Source organism: Myodes glareolus, chromosome 17 (assembly GCF_982192425.1).
Source record: "Myodes glareolus chromosome 17, mMyoGla1.1, whole genome shotgun sequence".
Lineage (NCBI taxonomy): Eukaryota > Metazoa > Chordata > Mammalia > Rodentia > Cricetidae > Myodes > Myodes glareolus.
Window position 1 is genome coordinate 51,271,375 of NC_142042.1, and position 19,738 is coordinate 51,291,112.

Here is a 19,738-nt window from a genome sequence, read left to right on the forward strand (position 1 = left end):
TGGCGATCTTGAATTTTATTCCTTAGCAATGCAAGCAGCACTGTGTATTCTCTAGACTTAGAGAAAAGGGTCTCTAGGTTACTGACCCATCACCACACCTCTTCTAGAGCCCAGGCAATCATGCACATGAACATTGGAGAGGAAAAAAACAATGCAGGAATGTGATTCCACCATGTTATCATACTCTCTTCTCTCTCCCTCCCTTCTCTCTCTCTTTCTCTCTCTCTCTCTCTCTCTCTCTCTCTCTCTCTCTCTCTCACACACACACACACACACACACACAGAGAGAGAGAGAGAGAGAGAGAGAGAGAGAGAGAGAGAGAGCTGCACTTTCTAAACGGAGAAAAGATTTCCACAAAGTCACGAAAAATCAAGAACACCCAAGGTTTGAGAACTGATTTTATTTGCATAGCTTTAGATGGAAGTAAGATATCTTTGGCAAGGCATAAAGGAAAGAAAAGACGTTTGAAAAAGTGTGATGGAGTCAAGTTCATGGCCAGTTGCAGCAAGTACAGCTGGTATCAAAGACTAGGCCTGCCGGACAGTGCTGCTGGTATGTGATTCCATTGTGGCATTGCCAGTAGGCATTTCTGTCAACAGCCACAGGGTACAGGCCATCAGCTTTGCCAGCACAGAATCCGCTGCCTTCAGAGCTGCCTCCATTTTCTGGAGGAGAAGTCCCTGGCTCAGTAGGAACATCAGGGGCTGTGCAACCTAAAATATACAAATACAGAGAGGGGTGGTCCTGTTATGGCTATGAACTTCACACGTAAGTAAAGAAAACTAGGTACATTATTGCCAGGAGGGGATGCAATTAGCTGAAGACTCGCAACTGAAGAGACTCAAAGACAATTACATATCAGGAAAGAAGAAAAAGTGTGGATGCAGTCCCACTTTCTATTTTTCTTTCTTTTGCCATCTAAGGCATTCACGAATTAGCACAATCAGAAGGTTTTAAGATCTGACTATTAATACCTCTGAGAAAAAAATCTAGAAACAGATACAGAGATTGAGACATTCCCTGAGTGATGGATAAATAAGAGTACTTAACTTCCTGTTATTTCATCCCAGGAACCTAAGCAAGACATTGAATAACACACACACACACACACACACACACACACACACACACACACACACACACATTAAAGAACACACAGAGAGATTTGTATGCTAAACACAATTTCTGCAGACTCTTATGAATCTTAAAGTCCTAAAAAAATTTCCAGATCTCCTGAGTAAATTGGGAGCAGGGGGACCATTGGAGAGGGCTGAGGGGGAAGGGAGAGGCAGGGAGGAGAGCAGAGAAAATGTATAGCTCAAGAAGATAAAATGAAAATAAAAATTTTTCCCACACACACCAAAGTTAGGTTGGTTTCACAAAATTTCATTAGAAGTTGAGAATTAGAAAGGGTCACCTGGGCAAGAACAATGGAATGGAATGGGAAGAGTATACTCCATGCAGAGGTAGTGAGCATGTCAAGCCTTCCTTTATATTGATAAAGGGACATTAGAAACACTCCATTTGCATACTCAGGTTGTCACTTACTTGTGGACACACCAAGGGCTTTATTCAGAGTAGAGGTCAGAGGGAATTTGCCCTGGTTGCAGAAAGAGCCAGTGAAGTCATCAAGATCAATGGCCCAGATCATGGCACCTCCAAAATTGTTCTGCTTAAGCCACTGAACCTGTTTAAAGATAGAAGGTGTAAGATTAATTTGATTTCCGGAGCCTTGGTGCCCTGATCTCAGAATATCCAAGGAGCTGACCTTACCTTGACATCGAAGCTCCTGATATTGTCATAGCCAATCCACTCGTTGTTTTTATACGCATAGGGCACTTCCTGAGGGGCATCCCAGGCTTCAGTGGCTCCATTTTTCAAGAAGGTGCAAATCTTTAAATATCAATAGGTTCAAACCCTTCACATGTTAATTTCATGAAAGAGAGAAAACATTGATTTCTTTTCTTTCTTATCTTCAGTTGGAGCTACCTCAATTTTATGATTCAGTTTTGTTTGTGGTAAAAAAATGAATGAGTTGTTTTCATCATTGCATTGGTGGTAATAGGACCCAGAACATCTACATGCTCAGTACAGACTCTATCACTGAGCGACATCACATCACTAGTCTTCCATTTTAAGGTAGACTCTGTTGAACTTAGGATCAAACAGCTTCAGCTTCCTAAATGTTCAGATTAAATGAATGACCAACAAAAACTGGAAATGTTTTTTACAAAAAGTCATTGTACAAAAGAACTCAACAAACTAGACACTAAAACTCTAATTAACCCAATTAAAAAATGGGGTGCTGATCTGAACAGAGAATTCTCAACAGAAGAACTTCGAATGGCCAGAAGACACTTAAGGTCATGCTCCACATCCTTAGCGATCAGGGAAATGCAAATCAAAACAACTATGAGATACCATTTTACACCGGTCAGATTAGCTAAACTCAAAAACAACAATAATAGCCTATGCTGGAGAGGATGTGGAGAGAGGGGAACTCTCATCCATTGTTGCTGGGAATGCAAACTTGTGCAGCCACTGTGGAAATCAGTGTGGTGGTTTCTCAGAAAACTGGGAGTCAACCTCCCTCAAGACCCAGCAATTCCACTCTTGGGAATATACCCAAGAGATGCCCTATCATGCCACAAAAGCATTTGTTCAACTATGTTCATAGGAGCACTATTTGTAATAGCCAGAACCTGGAAACAACCTAGGTGCCCCTCAATAGAAGAATGGTTAAAAAAGGTGTGGAACATATATACATTACAGTTTTACACAGCGGTAAAAAACAATGACATCTTGAATTTTGCATGCAAATGAATGGACATAGAAAACGCTTTACTGAGTGAGGTAACCCAGACCCAAAAAAAGGAATATGGTATGTATTCACTCATAAGGGGATTCTAGCTATAATTAAAGGTCTTTGAGTCTATTATTCGTGATCCTAGAGAAGCTAAATCAGAAGGTGAACTTGAAAAAAATTATGTAGTTATCCTCCTGGAGATTGCAACTAGACAAGAGTGGGAGGCAACCACGGGTGCTTGTGGGGGAGGCGGTTGTTGGAAGGGGGGAGGGTTAGAGAGAAGGGAGTAGGGGAGGAATGGGGAAAGTTCGGGGGATTGGGATGGGGGGAGGGAAGAAGGATGGATATGGGATCAGGGAAGTATATATCTCAACTAAGGGAGTCATTTCAGGGCTTACAAGAAACTTGATTATAAAGGGGATCCCAGGTCCAAGGAGAGATCCCCAGATTGTTCTCTGGACAGAGAAGAGGGTGCCTGAACCGGCCTTGACCCATAACCATACTGATGAATATTGTGCATATCACCATAGAACCTTCATCTGGCGTTGGATGGAGATTGAGACAGAGACCCACATTGGAACACTGGACTTAACTCCCTAGGTCCAAACGAGAAGCAGAAGGAAAGAGAATATGAGAAAAGACAACACCAGAGGGAACCTTCACCCGTTGATGGATGGAAATTGAGACAGAGACCCACATTGTAGCACTGGACTGAGCCCCCAAGGTCTAAATGAGGAGCAGAAGGAGGAACAACATGAACAAGAAAGGCAGGACTATGAGGAGTCCGTTCACCCACTGATACAAGGGAACTGATCTAATGAGAGTTCACCAATGCCAGTTGGACTGGGACCGAACGAGCATGTGATCCAACCAGATTCTCTGAATGTGGCCGGATTCTCTGAATGTGGCTGGCCCGAAGGCTTTCTGAAAAACCATTGACAATGACACTGGGACTTGTTTCCTCTGCATATACTGGATTTTTGGGATCCAGTCTGTTTGGATGCTCACCTTCCTGGACCTGGAGGGAGGGGGGAGGAACTTGAACTTCCCACAGGGCAGGAAGCCCTGACTGCTCTTAGGGATGGAGAGGGAGGAGGACAGGGAGTGGGGGGATTGGGAGGGTGTTGGGAGGAGGGGCGGAAATGGAAACTTTTATAAATTAATAAACTTTCATAAATAAAAAATGTCATCACATATCATGTTACTACTTTGCTTTGTCCTATGCTACTAGAAATTATATACAGGGCTGTTGGCATTCTAGTAAATAGTGTAGCACTGAGCTATACTCCCATATTGAGTTATTTAACAAGTTCTTATATTTTATTCATATTTTACCACTAAAATATTGGAATCCATAGTAGAATGATAAATATGTTCATTTGATTTTTTTTCTATGCTAATGTAACTGTTCTTAGTAGCATGATATTTTGCTTATAGGAACATTATTTGGAGTAAATATAGAAGTATGTTTTCCAAACATACAATAGCAGGAGTGAACTGCTTACTATAGGTAGGTAATAGCCAAAATGAACATTCAGATCCTCGAGATCCTAAATTGAAGGCTATGTACAATGTTGGGTGTGAAATTCACAGAGCACTAGACAGTCAATCTACTGACCTCATAGTAGGCCAAGAGCCCAGCCCCCCCGGTATAGGGTCCAGCAGGGCCAGCACCAGAGGTAGGGGCACCAATTCCATGATTGGAGGGGTTGCTCAGGAGGAAATTGTGTCCATATTCTGGAAATCCAACAATGAGCTTCTCAGCTGGGGCTCCATTGTTCTTCCAGTATTTCATGGCATAATCCTGTAATGGCAGTAGGTTAGGTACAGGACCCAATGAGTCACTGGTCAGTATTTAATTATATTTGCTTAACTCCCTGTTTTAGTAGGAAAATTATATGATTTTTATAAACAATGAATTTATTTCTTGATATTTTCTTTTCAAACACTTTTGATGAAGTTATAGCTCATGAGATATGTCCAGTAACTTAAGAAGATCTTTATCTAATGTGGACAGTTGCTGAATTTGTGTAAATTGCCGGTCTTATTTCCATATGGTTACGTTACCCCCAGTCTGCATTCCTGTGGGGTCTTACCACATTGAGGTAAGCATTGCTGCCAGTGTCTGTAGTATATTTGTAGAGGGGACTGTTCTCTCCTGTGTAGCCATCCCAGGAGCCATGGAAGTCATATGTCATGACATGGATTTGATCTAGGTACCTGATAGGTAGTAAGATTTAAACTTATTTTAATGTTTCCGATAACTATTTATCATATCTATGCAGACAAAGACACCTTTTCCAAAGCAAGTTCACAGACAAGGTTTTTGAGTGCAAGACATTTCTAGCATAACCACAGTGCTTTAATTGTTCCTGCAGAAGTTTAGAAGAAGTACATCACTCACTGGGAAAGTTCACGGATCTCATAGCCAGCCTCAATGGTAGAAACGCCAGCAGCTACGGCTGCAGTAATTAACAACCTGGGCTTGTGGTTCTGCTTAGCCTCATTCTCAAAAGCTTCACGAATTTCCTATAGAACAAGGCAAGCATATTCGAAGTTGATTTCAGAGATGTATATATATATATATATATATATATATATATATATATATATATATATATATAAAATGAATCCTTATTTTCACAGTATCTTTCTTCTCTAAAGTGCTTTCATCTATTTTGTCCAATTTAGTCTATCAATATCTTAATAATTTCAATAGTATAGATAACATTAATTTAAAAAATTACAGCTATGTAATATGCATGACAGTTGGAAATTTTCTGAAGCTGCACTCTCATTGGTGCCCTTTATCTAGTTGTCAGCAGTATAGAAAGTTGCTTCCATACACCTTACAACACCAACATATCATTCAATAAAGTACTGCATTAGCACGTGGGGAAGGGGCAATGTCTGGGAGACAGATTCAACTCAGTGCCAGCTGTTAGTTCACCTGCATTCTGTGTGACTCTCATGTACTTGGAACACTGAGTTGAGCTCTGATGATGGCATTATTTGCATCTCCAGAGGGCATTCCAGGGATACATCTGAACATTGCTGTGTAGGTTGCAGTTTTTAAAAAAGGGAAATATTTTACAGGAAGAAGAAGAAGATTATAAGCAGATTGTTATGTCGGTCTTCAAATGCTAAACACAGATATTGTAATATCTGTGTTTTTTCTCTGTCAATTCATTGAACAGAACTGTAGTGAATGATGTTATAACTTACAGTAGTCATTTTTCAACTAAAAGAGGTGCCAATTCTGATCATTGGAGCTATTGAACAAAGGCTAAAGTGAACCTGTGAAAATATCTCCATGGTTAAAGGCAGGCAAAAGGACCTAGGTTCAAGAGCTTAATTCCCACAGAATACACATAAAATGTGTAAGGGAAACAAAGTGGTACAGTTTCATTAATCTTGGTGCTGACAAAACTGAGACAGAAAGATCCTAGGGTTCACTGGACAACTGCCCTGTACCACTCATTATTTTTAGGATCATGAGAAACTGACTCAAAAACCAAGGTGGACAATGTCTGTGGAATGAAACCCCACATACATGTATGCAATATATACATACACACACAAAATGTCCATATTCATATGTGTGAGTTAAAGCACATGTGACAACCTCAGTTAACAGTCTCATGTTCTACCTTCTTTGAGGCAGTTCATTTTGTTCTTTGCTACTGTGCTTGCCAGATAGCTTCTCCACATGATTCCAGGGATGCTCCTGTCTTGACCTCCCATCTTTATAGGAATGTGCATTGCTACATTTGGCCTAATGTGGGCTCTAGAAACTTGAACTCAGGTTCAAGTATGCAATCACCCAGTTGCCCTTGTGAAAAACTAGGCTTTGAATTATGGGGATACCACCACTTCCTACTTTCCTCACCTTCACCAGGACCGTGAAGAGATGCTTGTCCCCAGAAGGGCTCCCACGAGAGCCTGGGTATTCCCAGTCCAGATCCAGCCCATCAAACCCATGCTGGCGCAGGAATTTGATTACTGAAGTGATGAAGGTTTTGCGGTTCTGGGAAGTGGAGACCATGGTAGTGAAGCTGAGACAAACAAAAATGAGGCAGAATAAGAATTGACATTTTTTACACACAAGAATAAAAACAGTTAGCAGTTCAATTTCTTCCTCACTGTCCTTACCCAGGACCTGATTGAGAATTAAAGTACATTCCAGGGTTCTATCCTTGCAATTATTCCTCTTGCTAGTCATAGTATCTCAGAATCCACATTATCCTGTCATTCATCCCCAGTCCCAACTTAGATGTTTTTATTTATTTTTTTTTGCAAATTGCCTTGTTGTTTTTCATGAACTTAGTTCACAGACAATTCTGTATCTTCAAATATGCTCCAAGTTCATGTGTATTCAAGTAAGTCTTGTTGGTGTACCTGGTCTCTGTTTCCGTTCTCAGGAAGACAGACAAAAGATATACACAACCTTCATCGGTCCTTGTTCCCTTTTTATACTTTATGAATAGGCTTCTTTAGAAGCAAGCAACTAAAACTCAGAGGATGGCATCCCAAAGTATCCATCAAAATTGATCCCTAGGAAAGTCACAAAATTTTCTAATAAGACACCCTAAAATTTTCTAATAAGAATTATGACTTTTTATGGTACTTTATTAAGTTACACCTTAATTTAATGAAGGTCCTTAATATCCATCTGGAGTTTTGAAATCTAAAAGGACAAGGATCATGCTTGAGCTACATCACTTTTAATGAACAATTGTTTATCTAAAGAGAACTTACGGGCCAGATCCAAAGTTCCAGCCTCCAATGGCCAAGAGGGTTTTCAAATTGCTATTCCTTTAAAGCAAAAAAAAAAACAGAAAAATGTTTAAATTCATGGGTCCTGCCATTTAAAACAGCATTGCTGTTTATAGTATTGTGTCTGCTGAAATTATGCAGAGTAGGGCTGGTGTCGTACTGTCTGCTGAAGATTTATTTGAGGTATTTTCTTCCATTACTTAAACTTTATTATCACCATAAAAGATGTCAGAGCCACTCAGAGAAATCAGATCTGTACAACTCTTCAGTCTTATTTTCTTGTACTAACAGTATTTGTACTACATATAACTTAAAAGCATAATTACCTCCTTGCTTTTGCATCAGATAAAGTATTGATTATTCAAAAGCGTAATTACTTTAGAACACAATATAATAATGAATATAGGTTAATTGACTTGACGTTACAAACATAGATGGGCATAGTGGTGATGAAATGATTGTATCATAAGAATTAAGTGCAAGGCTAGTGAGAGAACGTGAAAACTCTAGCTTTATTTTCCTTTCCCCAAATATTCTGATAATATTACTTTAGGGCAATGGTTCTCAACCTTCCTAATGTTTTGACCCTTTAATACAGTTCCTCATGTTGGGGTGGCACCCAAACATAAACTATTTCATTGCTACTTCATAGCTGTAGTATTGGTATTATAAACTGTAATGAAATATCTGATATTTCTAATTGCCTCAAAAATGCTCCTCCATTGACGGTGGGAGTGCAAACTTGTACAACCACAATGGGAAACAGTATGACAATTTCTCAGAAAATAAGGAAATAATCTAGCTCAAGACCTAGCAATACCGTTGTTGGGGATATACCCAAAGGATGCTCAAGCATACCTAAAGAACATGTGATCAACTCTGTTCAAAGCAGCACTTTCATAATAACCAGATCATGGAAACAATCCAGCCACCCCTCAACTGAAGAATGGATAAAGAAGATGTGTTACATTTACACAATGGAGTACTGCACAACAGTAAAAAATAATGACATCTTGAAATTTGCAGACAAATAGGTAGATCTAGAAAAAGTCCGACTGAGTCAGGTAAACTAGGCCCAGAAAGACAAACATAATATGTACTCACTAAATAAGTAGTTTTTAGACAGAAAGAAAAGAAAAACCAGCCTACAGTCCACAACCCCAGAGAACCTAGACAACAAAGGGGACCACCAAGAAAGACATACAAGGATCTATATAGAAAGGAGAAAAAGACAAGATCTCCTGATAACTTGGTCACATGGAGGTCATGAGAAAAGGTAGAAGTAGGGGAGAAAGTGAAAGGAGTGAGGAAAAAATGTATAGCTCAAGAAAAACAATGAAAAGGAAACCTGTGAAAGGGTCTTTCAACCATCAAAGGAATAGCAACACACAGGTTGAGACCCTGTTTTAGGGTGAAGACAGACATTTTTATCAAGAGATCCATACAATTTCAATGCAAATAACCAATGACTGGAGAAGATGATCAGCCATTATGAGCACATGTTGCTATTGTAGTGAATTAAAGTCTAGTTTGCAAGCACTTACATCAGGTGACTCACAACTTAACTATCTGTAATTCCAACTCCTGGGGATGCAATGTCAACTTTTGGACTCCCAAACACACATGAACTTGGTTCAACATGGACACACACATGCACATATAAAAGTAAAATGAAAACTTCAAAGAAAACAAAGAGAATGCTTTCAAAGTATAGCAAACCCATCTATTCTTGGCCTCAAACATTTCTAATTTTAAAATATTCTGTTCCTTGCTTCTTCTTGCAGGGTGTCAAGATGATCTTTCACATTCCTGGGTCATTACACAAAGACAGAAAAATAAAGTAAATCATCAAACACGCATTTTTAATTTTTTATTAATTTAACTTAATTTTATTTTATTTAAAAGAATTTAATATTTTAATGTAATACATATATATTATTGCTGACTTCAATAGACAATATGAAAAGTTATCTACATTCTTGATACTTGAAGTGAGGCTCCTGGACTAGAAGCATCACCCTAATGTACCAGAGCTTAAAAGATGTAGTATTGTCCACAAACAGAAGTTATTTGACTCCTCCCCACTACCATATTAAAAAAATACTTAAAGTGCATTGATGAACTAAATATAAGACTCATACTATAAAACTATTAGAAGAAATATAGGGAACATGGATAGGGGTCCATGATAGATTCACTAAGCAGTAATCTCTTTGTGGTTGGGGAGTGAGGAGTTCTTATGACTGGAATAGCTACATTGTGACTGCTGCATGGGTAGGAACTGCAATATGAACACGAGAGTTACATAAAGTTAAAGCTACTCCATTACAAGGGAATAAAGGAATTAGGAAAAGGACACAACATGTGCATCGTATGGATGGAGCTAGAAAAATCATACTGAGTTAGGTAACCCGGACCCACAAAGACAAATATCGAATTTATTTACTTAGAAAGGAATATTAACAATTAAATAAATGATAACCATGCTACAGCCCATAGACCCACAGAGGCTATGTAAAGAAAAGGATTCTATGGTAGATGCAGGCATCTGCCTGGAGGGGAAACAGAATAGGTTTTGTGGACAGGTTAAGGTTGAAGATGGGAGGGGAGAAATCATGTAAGAGAGAGGTGGGATAGAGAGTGAGCATGTGAATAGAGACAAATGTGTTGCAAGATAGTTGATTACTCTGTGGAAAGATATGTCACTGTGACTGGTTTAATATAAAGCTATGTGACCAATAACTAAGTATGATTGTCAGGGCAGAGAGAATGCTGGAAAGAAGAAGGGTGGAGTTGCCAGTCAGACACAGAGGAAGCAGGTGATGAGGGAGATGAGGTAACAAGCCATGAGCTATGTGACAGAGAATAAATTAAAAGAACTGGTTAGCTTAAGTTCTAAGAGCTAGTTAGAAACAAGCCTAAGCTTTTGGTCAAGTTTGATAATTAATAAGTTTCAGTTTTGACCATGAAGAGCTGGCTATTGAGACACAAAAGTCAAATTACAGATGGATCCCAATGTTTGGGCATGTATTTACACATAAAACCTAATAAAGCTTTAAAAATAGGTTCAAAACATACACACACACAAAAGAAATAGAGACAAACATGGTTTTGTAGTCCCACAGTCTCTCATATAAGATGCATCTCCTGGCCATAGCCTGTGGCCTTGAACTCCCAGCTTGCCATGAACTAAGCTGTGTGACAGTTTAAAATTTTGCTCATGCAGACAAAAAGGTTATAGATACAGAGTAAAGCAGATTCTTACAGAAAAACCTCAAAACAGGTTACAGTGTGTTATAAAATATGCATAGAGTTAAGAAAGAAAAGAAAATGGGTATAGACAGTCATAGAAAAGGGAAGTTGTTTATAAATAATCAAAAACATTAATCCACATAGAGATGGCAAATTCACAGGGATTTTGAATCCAGTATGGTAATGTATTGACATTAAACTTTTTGATTGATGATGGGTAAATAATACCTGTTGAGAGACATTGATTATAAAAACTGCTAAATTAAACTCATGTATATATTCTAAAAATGCATTAACTACAAAATAAAAGTCCAAATTATATGTTACATTGAAGAAGAGGCTATGTTTTTGTATCCACAAAAAAAATGAAAGGGTGTAGGATCATTCAAGGTTGGTATAGATCAGATTTGATCAGGAAAGAACCCCTGAAAGTTTTAGTTAGAGACATAAAGAAATAAACCTAAAATAAGAAGACAGGTGACATATATTTTACCTGCTCAGACATGAACAAAAGCATCATCTTTGACTGGCTTGTGTATAATTCACAGTCCGTACTTTGGTAATGTAGATATGTATGTTAACTTTAAAACTTTGTATGTTTTCAGAGTAAGTAATGGGGTTGGTGTATTCTTGTCATTCTGTGGATTATGAATGTTTGTCATTGTTTAGAAGTATTGGTTAAATATTGTGATTGGTCATAGGAAAAAAACTGAAAAAGGGGAGATTAGACTCAGAAATCTCTTTATGAAGAGAAAAAGGGGATTTATACAATAAAACTAATAAATAGAAGGGTGGTTTGTTGAATCTATTTTTGAACACCCCACTTTCAATATTTCACATTGGTATGGATTTTTTACATAGATACAAATCTAAAGTCATTTTTCTTGATATATGCCACACATATGTTTCTCCTCCTCTTTAAGATATAATGGCTATGCAGATCATTTTACAACCTAATGTAAATTTATAGTCCTTGAAACTTATGATGACCAATTATTTAGGTAAATAAACAAATGCAGGTTAATAGTTAGTCACCTGTAACAATCAACCATGTAGCCATGTAAAGTATGCTTTCAAAGCAAAAAAAAGTTTTAAAGAGATAGATGGTCCTTAAACACTTCAAAGACCTACAGCATACAGAATTTAAAATATTTTGTTAACATAGTACCTCTCATGACAGTGAGGCACATCTGCTCCTGGAAGCACCAGTTTCCTTGAGAAAAGAAAAATGACATCAAAGAAACTCCACATAGAGTTTGCTTTAAATATGGCAAAGAGCCATGTGGCAACATGCAAATTGATAGAAATGGGTTAGTTTAGGATCTAGGAGCTAGTTAAATACCAGCCTAAGCTATTGACTGAACTTGCATAATTAGGAAAGTCTCCATGTCCTGCATTAGGACATGACTGGTAGAAAAGAAAAAGTCCCAACTACACAGTTAGAATGGGGAGGGGAATTTGGGGTTGCTGAGTAGAAACCTAATAAAATGGAAATTTCCTCAAATCTATAAAGGTGGCCCTCATGAGCATTACTAATAATGGGGAATATGATATCTCGACCGTTCACCACTTTTAGCCAGGTAAGATATTCAGTTTTAGGACCAGTTACATTCATTGAGTTATTGGCCAAGGGTATCCCATGAAAATCCCCAAATGCCCCCAGGATGTTGTTAAAACAAAAGGCCACACTCAACAAGATAACAGTGAGAACCCATTGCCAAGGAAAACATCCACACATCTCATTGAACTTGGAGAAGATGAGCTGGTACCCCTAGGTAGACTTCAACCCTGTGTTCCTATTCTCTTTGGTGTGGGAAAGGACTTTGCAGGCTACTGAAACACAAACATGGACACCAACCCAGGCACAAAATCTTCAACCTACAATCTGTCCTGCTATAAAATATGTTAGGACAATGGTGGCACAGAATTTCTGTGAGAAGCCAACCAATGTCTGATTTGACCTAAGGCCCACTCCACAAAAAGGAACTCATACCTGACACTTCTAGGGTGGGGAAGAACCCGAGAATAGATAGTTTGAAAAACTAGGGTGAAACAAAACACTACAGATCTATAAAGAAATAAATACAAATAAAATTACTCCCAATAGTATTCTGCTATAGTCATAGAGCTTATCCAATCATCATCAAAAAGACTTCTTCTGGCAGCAGATGGAAACAAAGTCAGAGACACAGTCAGACATTATACATTGAGAGAGTGTACCTGAGAGGTCTCCATCAAGTCCTTCCCCTCTGAGCTCAGGGAATGTTTACCAAATGAGAGGCAGATTCATTTTACTTTGTTTTGTTTTTTAAACAGAGTTTTTCTGTGTAGCTTTGGCTATCCTGTATTCATTCTGTAGTCCATGCTGGTCTTGACCTCACAGAGATCTACCTGAGTCTGCCTGCTGACTGCTGGGATTAAAGACATGTGCCATCACCACCAGGCTGGCAGACAGGTTCTAAGATCAAGAGGAGATAGAGAACACCAGAAGACTAAAAACTCTGAATCAACTAAACAAGTATATGTGAGCTCATAGGGTCTGAAAAAGCAATCACATGGTCTACAGTGGTCAGGAACAAGTTCTCTTCATATATATTATAACTATTAGTTTAGTATATTATGGTACTCTTCACTGTAAAAGCAAATGGAGCTGTGATTCTTGAGACTGTGCTTCATACTCTTTACCTACTGTTGGTTTTCCATGTCCAACTTAAATATGGTAGTTTTATCTTATTCTTGCCATGTTTAATTATTATTTCTTAGAAGTCTTTTCTAATGAAAGACAGAAAAGGAGTAGATATTTCAGGAAAGGGAAGTAGGGAAGAATGGGAGGAGAAAAGGAATGGGAAATTGTAATCTTGACATATTGTATGATAAGAGAATCTATCTTCAATAAAAGAAAAATATCTTTTTATATAATATGTAATCTAATATATACATATATATATATAATCTCTATAGTAGTAGGTTTCCATATAATTCATCAAAAAGTCTTTAGTGTAGGTTGTCACTCCCCTTATTCTCTCCTTTATTCAGCACACCAACCCCTCCCCGACTTAATCTTCCTATTCTATTTTCCTTTTATCTCTTTATAAAACTATATTTTGTTTTCTGTTTTAGAAGAGTGTATCCTCCTGCCTGATCCCTTCTTAATTACCTACTCTCTGTGGTTATACAGATAAAGCACACATATGCAAAGCTTAAAGTCAAACATCCACATATACGAAAAAATACGTGATGATTATCCTTTGGGTCCGGGTTACCTTGCTCAGGATGATAGCTTCTAATTCCATCCATTTACCTGCAAATTTCATTTTTCTTGACAGTTGAATAATACTATATTGTATAAATGTGTCATGTTTTCGTTATCTACTCATCAGCTAATTAGGCTGTTTCCCATTTCTGGCTATTATGAATAGTACAGCAATGACCATGGATAAGCAAGTATCTCTATAGTAAGATGTAGAATTCACTGAGTATATACCCACAACTGGATCATGAAGTAGATTGATTTTCACCTTAATAAAGAGGAGAAAACATCTGCAAACTAATTTCTTGCTAGGTATGCTATCCCAAATATATGAAGAACTCATCTCAATTTCAAGGAAACAACCTAATTGTGAAAGGGAGAAGACCTTGAATAGATGTTTTCAAAAAATAATTTAAATGTCCTAAAGAAATATAAAAATAGTTGGCCCATTACTCATCAGAAAAAAATGTAAACTAAAACATTATTGAGAGTGGATTTCATCAAAAACAGAATAGATAAGCCATATTGCCAATGATAGCTCTTCAATATTTATTGTAACATTATTCTTAGTTATTTAAGGTACATAATCACTGGAAATGTCTAGAAAAAAATGAAACTTTAAAAACCATGTGCTATGATATGCAATTAAATATGTTATTCAATATTTAAAAGAATAAAATCTGCCGTTTGGAACAAAATTTTTAATTTTGAAGATATGTTAGCTGAAATTAAAAATTAAAGGCATAGATTAACAAATAATACAACATCTAACTTATAAGCAGAATCTAACATATGTGAACTCAGAGAAGATGGCAGAATTTTATTTTTTTGCTTTCCTTGAAAATAGATTCCATTTCATACAATATACCCTGATTATTATTTCTCCCCCATCAACAACTCCCACTCTTTCACCTTTACTCTTCTCTCTGTATTCAATCAGTTTCTTCTACTATTATTAGAAAACAATAGGCTTCTAAAAGATAGCTAAACATGACATAATAAAATGAAGCAAAAATGATCATATTAAAGTTATAATGTTTAAGCAGAGAAAAAAAGGATTAAAGAGTTGTCGGTCAGCAATACAAACTTTGAGTGAGATAGAATGAGTTCAGAGCTTATCTACAATTCATAGCATTGTATCATATTTTGAAAACCCTTTGTATCAACGAAAAATCAAAAGAACCTGTCTGTCCACAGGTTCTTGGTCCTGACAATAATGCCTTTATGACTTTTATCATATGGATCAGGCCATAAATCAAACAAGGAAATATCACAGAAGAAGGGGTAGAAAGTAGAAGAGATGGTCTACTACAATACATGGTTTTTCAGAAACAACAGGGAAGTTGCACATATGAATACACTTCACTGCCAAGATCTCAAGCCAGACTAAATACCATCATGGAAAGAGAGGGTGGGCATAAGGTCACGTCTCTAACAGAAGCACTGGGAGAGTGGTATGATTCCTTGTAGGCAAACATTATTCCAGAAATTCCCACACACTCAAAAATATAGAGACAGCACAAATTAGACTATGTGAGTTTAAAACAAAGATGAGGACAATAAAGTTGAAAAGGTAGAAAAAAAGAGAGCATCTGAGGAATGTTGAGAAGGTAGTAACATGATTTGAAAACATTAGACAAATTCTAAAAATTATATTTTTAATAGTAAAAATGATAGATAGATAGATAGATAGATAGATAGATAGATAGATAGATAGATAGATAGATAGAAAGATAGAAAGATAGATAGATAATAAACATTGACTTGTAATATCTTCAAAGGAACTAGGTCTTGGCAACAACTTGTTCAAATGATACTAATTTAGATGTTTACCCGTCTTTTACCTGTTTTTGAGGCCATTGAAAGCTTTGTAGAGCTCAACATCATTCCATTCTATGGTGGTGATCTCATTGTTCTGCATCCCAGCAAAGGCATAGATCAGGTGAGTACACAGGCAAGGGTCGATGTTATCAGGTGTGAAACGCCCTAGGCCTGGCCGATACTGGGCCCAGTTGGAGAAGTAGCATACCAGTTTGTAGGCAGACCCTGTGGTGGTCAAAAATAGAGATGATGGTCCAGTATAGATATCACTGAACTATGATGAACATTTGGGCTTTGCTTATGCCCCCACCCACCCATCTCATAAGCCTGATCTCCAGCTGGAGGTGACCAGTTGAGTACGTCTACAGATGAGTTAAGAAATTGTATATATTCTCTTTGAGTGGTTGGAAAATCTTAGACTTCTTCTAAGACAGAATACTCATAGTTCTTCGAGTCCAGTGGTCCCATGAAACTCAGTGAATGAGAATTTAAGAACCCTTAGAAGCTCAGGCTATAGAGGATAGTAGTAATGACTGAGCTAAATGTCTACTCCTCCACAAAACAAACCCATCACTCTCTTTCTACTTTGTTTTATGTCTTGTTTTATTTTCCAAATAGAGTAACACTGAGGTGATGCTGGATATTTGTACACTGTCTGAAGTTGTGTCACTGTGATTGTATTAATAAAAAATATCTGAATGGCCAAAAACTAGACAGGAGAGAAAAGACAGGAATTTTGGGCAGAAGGATAAACTCAGGCAGTTAGAATCTACCTGCAAGAGTGACGCCGGTGAGTCGAGGAATGGGTCAGGCATACAGCAGGGGAGACAGGTAAAAGCCACATAGTAGAATGTAGATTAATGAAAGCAGATTAATTTTAGTTATAGAATTAGTTGGTAACAGGCCTAAGCTAAAAGCCAGGCTCCCATAATTAATAATAAGACTCAGTGTCAGTAATGAAGAGCTGGTTGTCACACAGAGACAGAAATCTGACTTTACCTGGGTATATTTTTAATTATATTAACCAGACAATTGTTTTATGTAAATTTGGGTGTTTGAGTTTTATGGTATGTAATCATTTTGTAACCAATGAAACATGGAATTGTGACTTACCCAGATAAGCATTCAGCAGAAGGGCCAGACCTAGTGAGAGAAAATACACATTTGTTCTGAACCAGCTGTCTGAATCCTCTCAAAATATAACTCAAGAGCCTTATGGTTCAGTCCATTTGCCATGTGTTGTGACTTGTGTAAAAAGGCAAGCTTTTCACTAAACATTCTTTGATCTACACTTTACAGTTTGTCAAAAAAAAAAACCTTTACCTTTGTTCAATTCTGGGTCATAAATTTTGGAAGTATGAAGTCTATTATCTATGAAGCAGGGCTGACTGAAAATGCTCCATATTCACTGCACTCAGTGAACATTCATCAAATGTGTCTCATTTCCAGAGTTGATATGACCTCAGGACATCAACAGATAAGACATCCTCCACAGCAGTGAGTCGTGCATCAGGAAAATGTTAGCAGCATCTTCAGAGAAGTTTTGCTAGAGAATGTGTGATGCAAGGCTCGAGAAGCTGCTCCTTGCTTCAGTAGAGCACATTCTTTTAGGATCATCTCACCCTACAGCCCAATCTGGCATTGACATGGAGAACCTCCTGCCTATGTCACCTGAATACTGAAACCACAAGCTTGAACACTGTCAAGAGAAGTGGGCCACTGCTTCTTTATATGTTGAGCTTCAGTATCCCTTTGAAAAGTTTTTGAAGAAAAATAAAAGTTTCTAAAGCACAAATGTGAAGAAGATAGCAACTTTTAGATGTGAGCTGGACCTAAACAACTATATAATGCACCAATTGGATTGAATGTCTCAGAGGGACACGTATGTCATCATCACCTAACCAGGACTATAAAGGATAGATAAGAAATAATCCTGCAGAAAGCAGAGCAAACACAACTTGCATGGCTCTATGTACATTCCTGTGGATTTTACCTCCAAAGGAGTTAGTTCTAGAGCATGAAGAAATAAATGAACATAGTATCATTTAAGACAAATTTGCAGGAAAATAAGTGCAGAGAAAAGAATGACTGGATGGGACAGGAAAGAGAAAGACAAGTATTGAAAGACAGTGAGACTTGCTTTTGTGGCTATGCTTTGAGAACAAGAGAAAGACTGATTGCATGAAGGAAGAATGCTTGCAGTAAGAAGAAAGGAAGGAAAAGTATAGAGATGTAGTGGAATGACTGTTTAATAGTTGCGAGATCCCGAGAAAGACAGACACAAAGTGAGGCTACAGACTCACTCACCAGCGACAAGAATGAGCTTGGCCATGGTGCCTTCAATACTGCTCAAGCAGGCCGTGAATGGCTTATTATACCATCTGGGTGGCTACTTGAAACAAGGGTTTCTCAATGGAAAGTGTTTATCCAAGACGTGTACATGACTAATTATTAAATTCACAGATCTCCTCATCAGATTTGGTTGCTTAATTCTGTCATCAATGCCATCACCTTTCCTTCCTCATGTCAAATAAATACCACCATGGCTCCTTAGGACATCCATTAAATGTGACCTTTAGACTTAATACCTTTGTTGGCACTTCCCAGTGTGGACAAACACCTGTTCATATACTGAAGTTAAGTTTCATTTTGTGGACATTTTGTACCTGGCACTAAAGAAGAATCTTATTACAAAGTAAACACTGGAAATCTTTGGAAATTACTGCTACTTTTAAAATCTCTATTTTATGGAGCTTCCACATGTAAAATGTGGTACCTTAGGCTTTTGCCTTTCCACTTTAGCATGTCCATTGTTATTGTCCTAGTTCAACTCATGTTTTGGCCATCATGTAAGTAAGACTGTAGATGTAAATTCTGACATTACTAGAAGACACAGTCTCTCATAAACCACTTGATCCACAGGCTCTTAAAATCTTTCCACCAACTCTTTTGAAATGTTTTCTGAACCTTGGGTTCTGGAATTTTTGATAGGTATTTCCATTGAGTACAGGATCCATAACTCTACATTTTAATTGACTGTAGACTTCTGTAATGGGCTTTTTGTGTTGCAAAGAAAACTTTCCTTGTTAAAGGGTCAGAATTACACTTACCTGTGGGTACAAGAAAAATTCCTCAGAGTGCAGTTAGGAATTTACTGATTAGTGAAGTGGTGTTTGAAGTTTCAAGCCTGAGTCCTTTCCCGTGAAGAGACAACTTCTGCCTTGAGCCATTCTCCTCCTCCTTAACTCTCACTGTCTCTCTCTGTCTCTCTCTCTCTCTCTCTCTCTCTGATTCTCTCTGCTCTTCCCCCTTTTCCCCTTACCCTTTCTCCTCCTCCCTTCCACACCACACTAAATAGATATCCAACCTCACTCTGCATGGCATGCCTATCCATGTCTTTGTCTCTTGCCTGCCACGTGGTTTCCTGCCTGGGACCAATCACCTTTGGAGACCTGTGACGTGGTCTCGTGGCATACCAATCTGTCTACCTCTCCTTGTGGGACTGGTTGCCCAATCAAAGTTTCTTACCCACCACGCAGCTCCTTGCCTGGGGCAGACTGGCTGCTCTTGGGACCTGCTGCTCACTGCCACAGTTTGGGGATCTGCAGTGTTTATACTTTACTATTTCATTGGTGCTATTAGACTTGGGAGGCTCTCCCATCCCAAGCCCCTCTTCTTGGGTCAGGATCTGAAACCAAGTATTTTTTTTTCACAACAACCACATGTTCCATATGCCTGAGCATGATTTCTATGCACACCACAGACTTCAGTTGGTGAGTTTCCCCCATTCTGGTCAGCTTAACCATTTCTCCAAACCCAAGAAATTGACCAT

At 38.1% G+C, this 19,738-nt stretch overlaps 1 protein-coding gene across 1 annotated transcript; it reads right to left on the bottom strand.

Annotated features, from left to right (window-relative positions):
- Positions 1-386: 386 nt before the first annotated feature.
- Positions 387-18,286, bottom strand: LOC148119402 (acidic mammalian chitinase-like). Its single transcript, XM_087897428.1, has 11 exons — positions 18,214-18,286; positions 17,020-17,049; positions 15,930-16,131; positions 7,566-7,622; positions 6,697-6,862; positions 5,212-5,336; positions 4,904-5,027; positions 4,426-4,611; positions 1,775-1,894; positions 1,550-1,688; positions 387-714 (listed from the first exon to the last, which is right to left on the bottom strand). Exons 1-11 carry the CDS (start codon positions 18,236-18,238, stop codon positions 491-493), a joined length of 1,398 nt encoding a protein of 465 aa, XP_087753554.1. The 5' UTR covers positions 18,239-18,286; the 3' UTR covers positions 387-490.
- Positions 18,287-19,738: the final 1,452 nt, after the last annotated feature.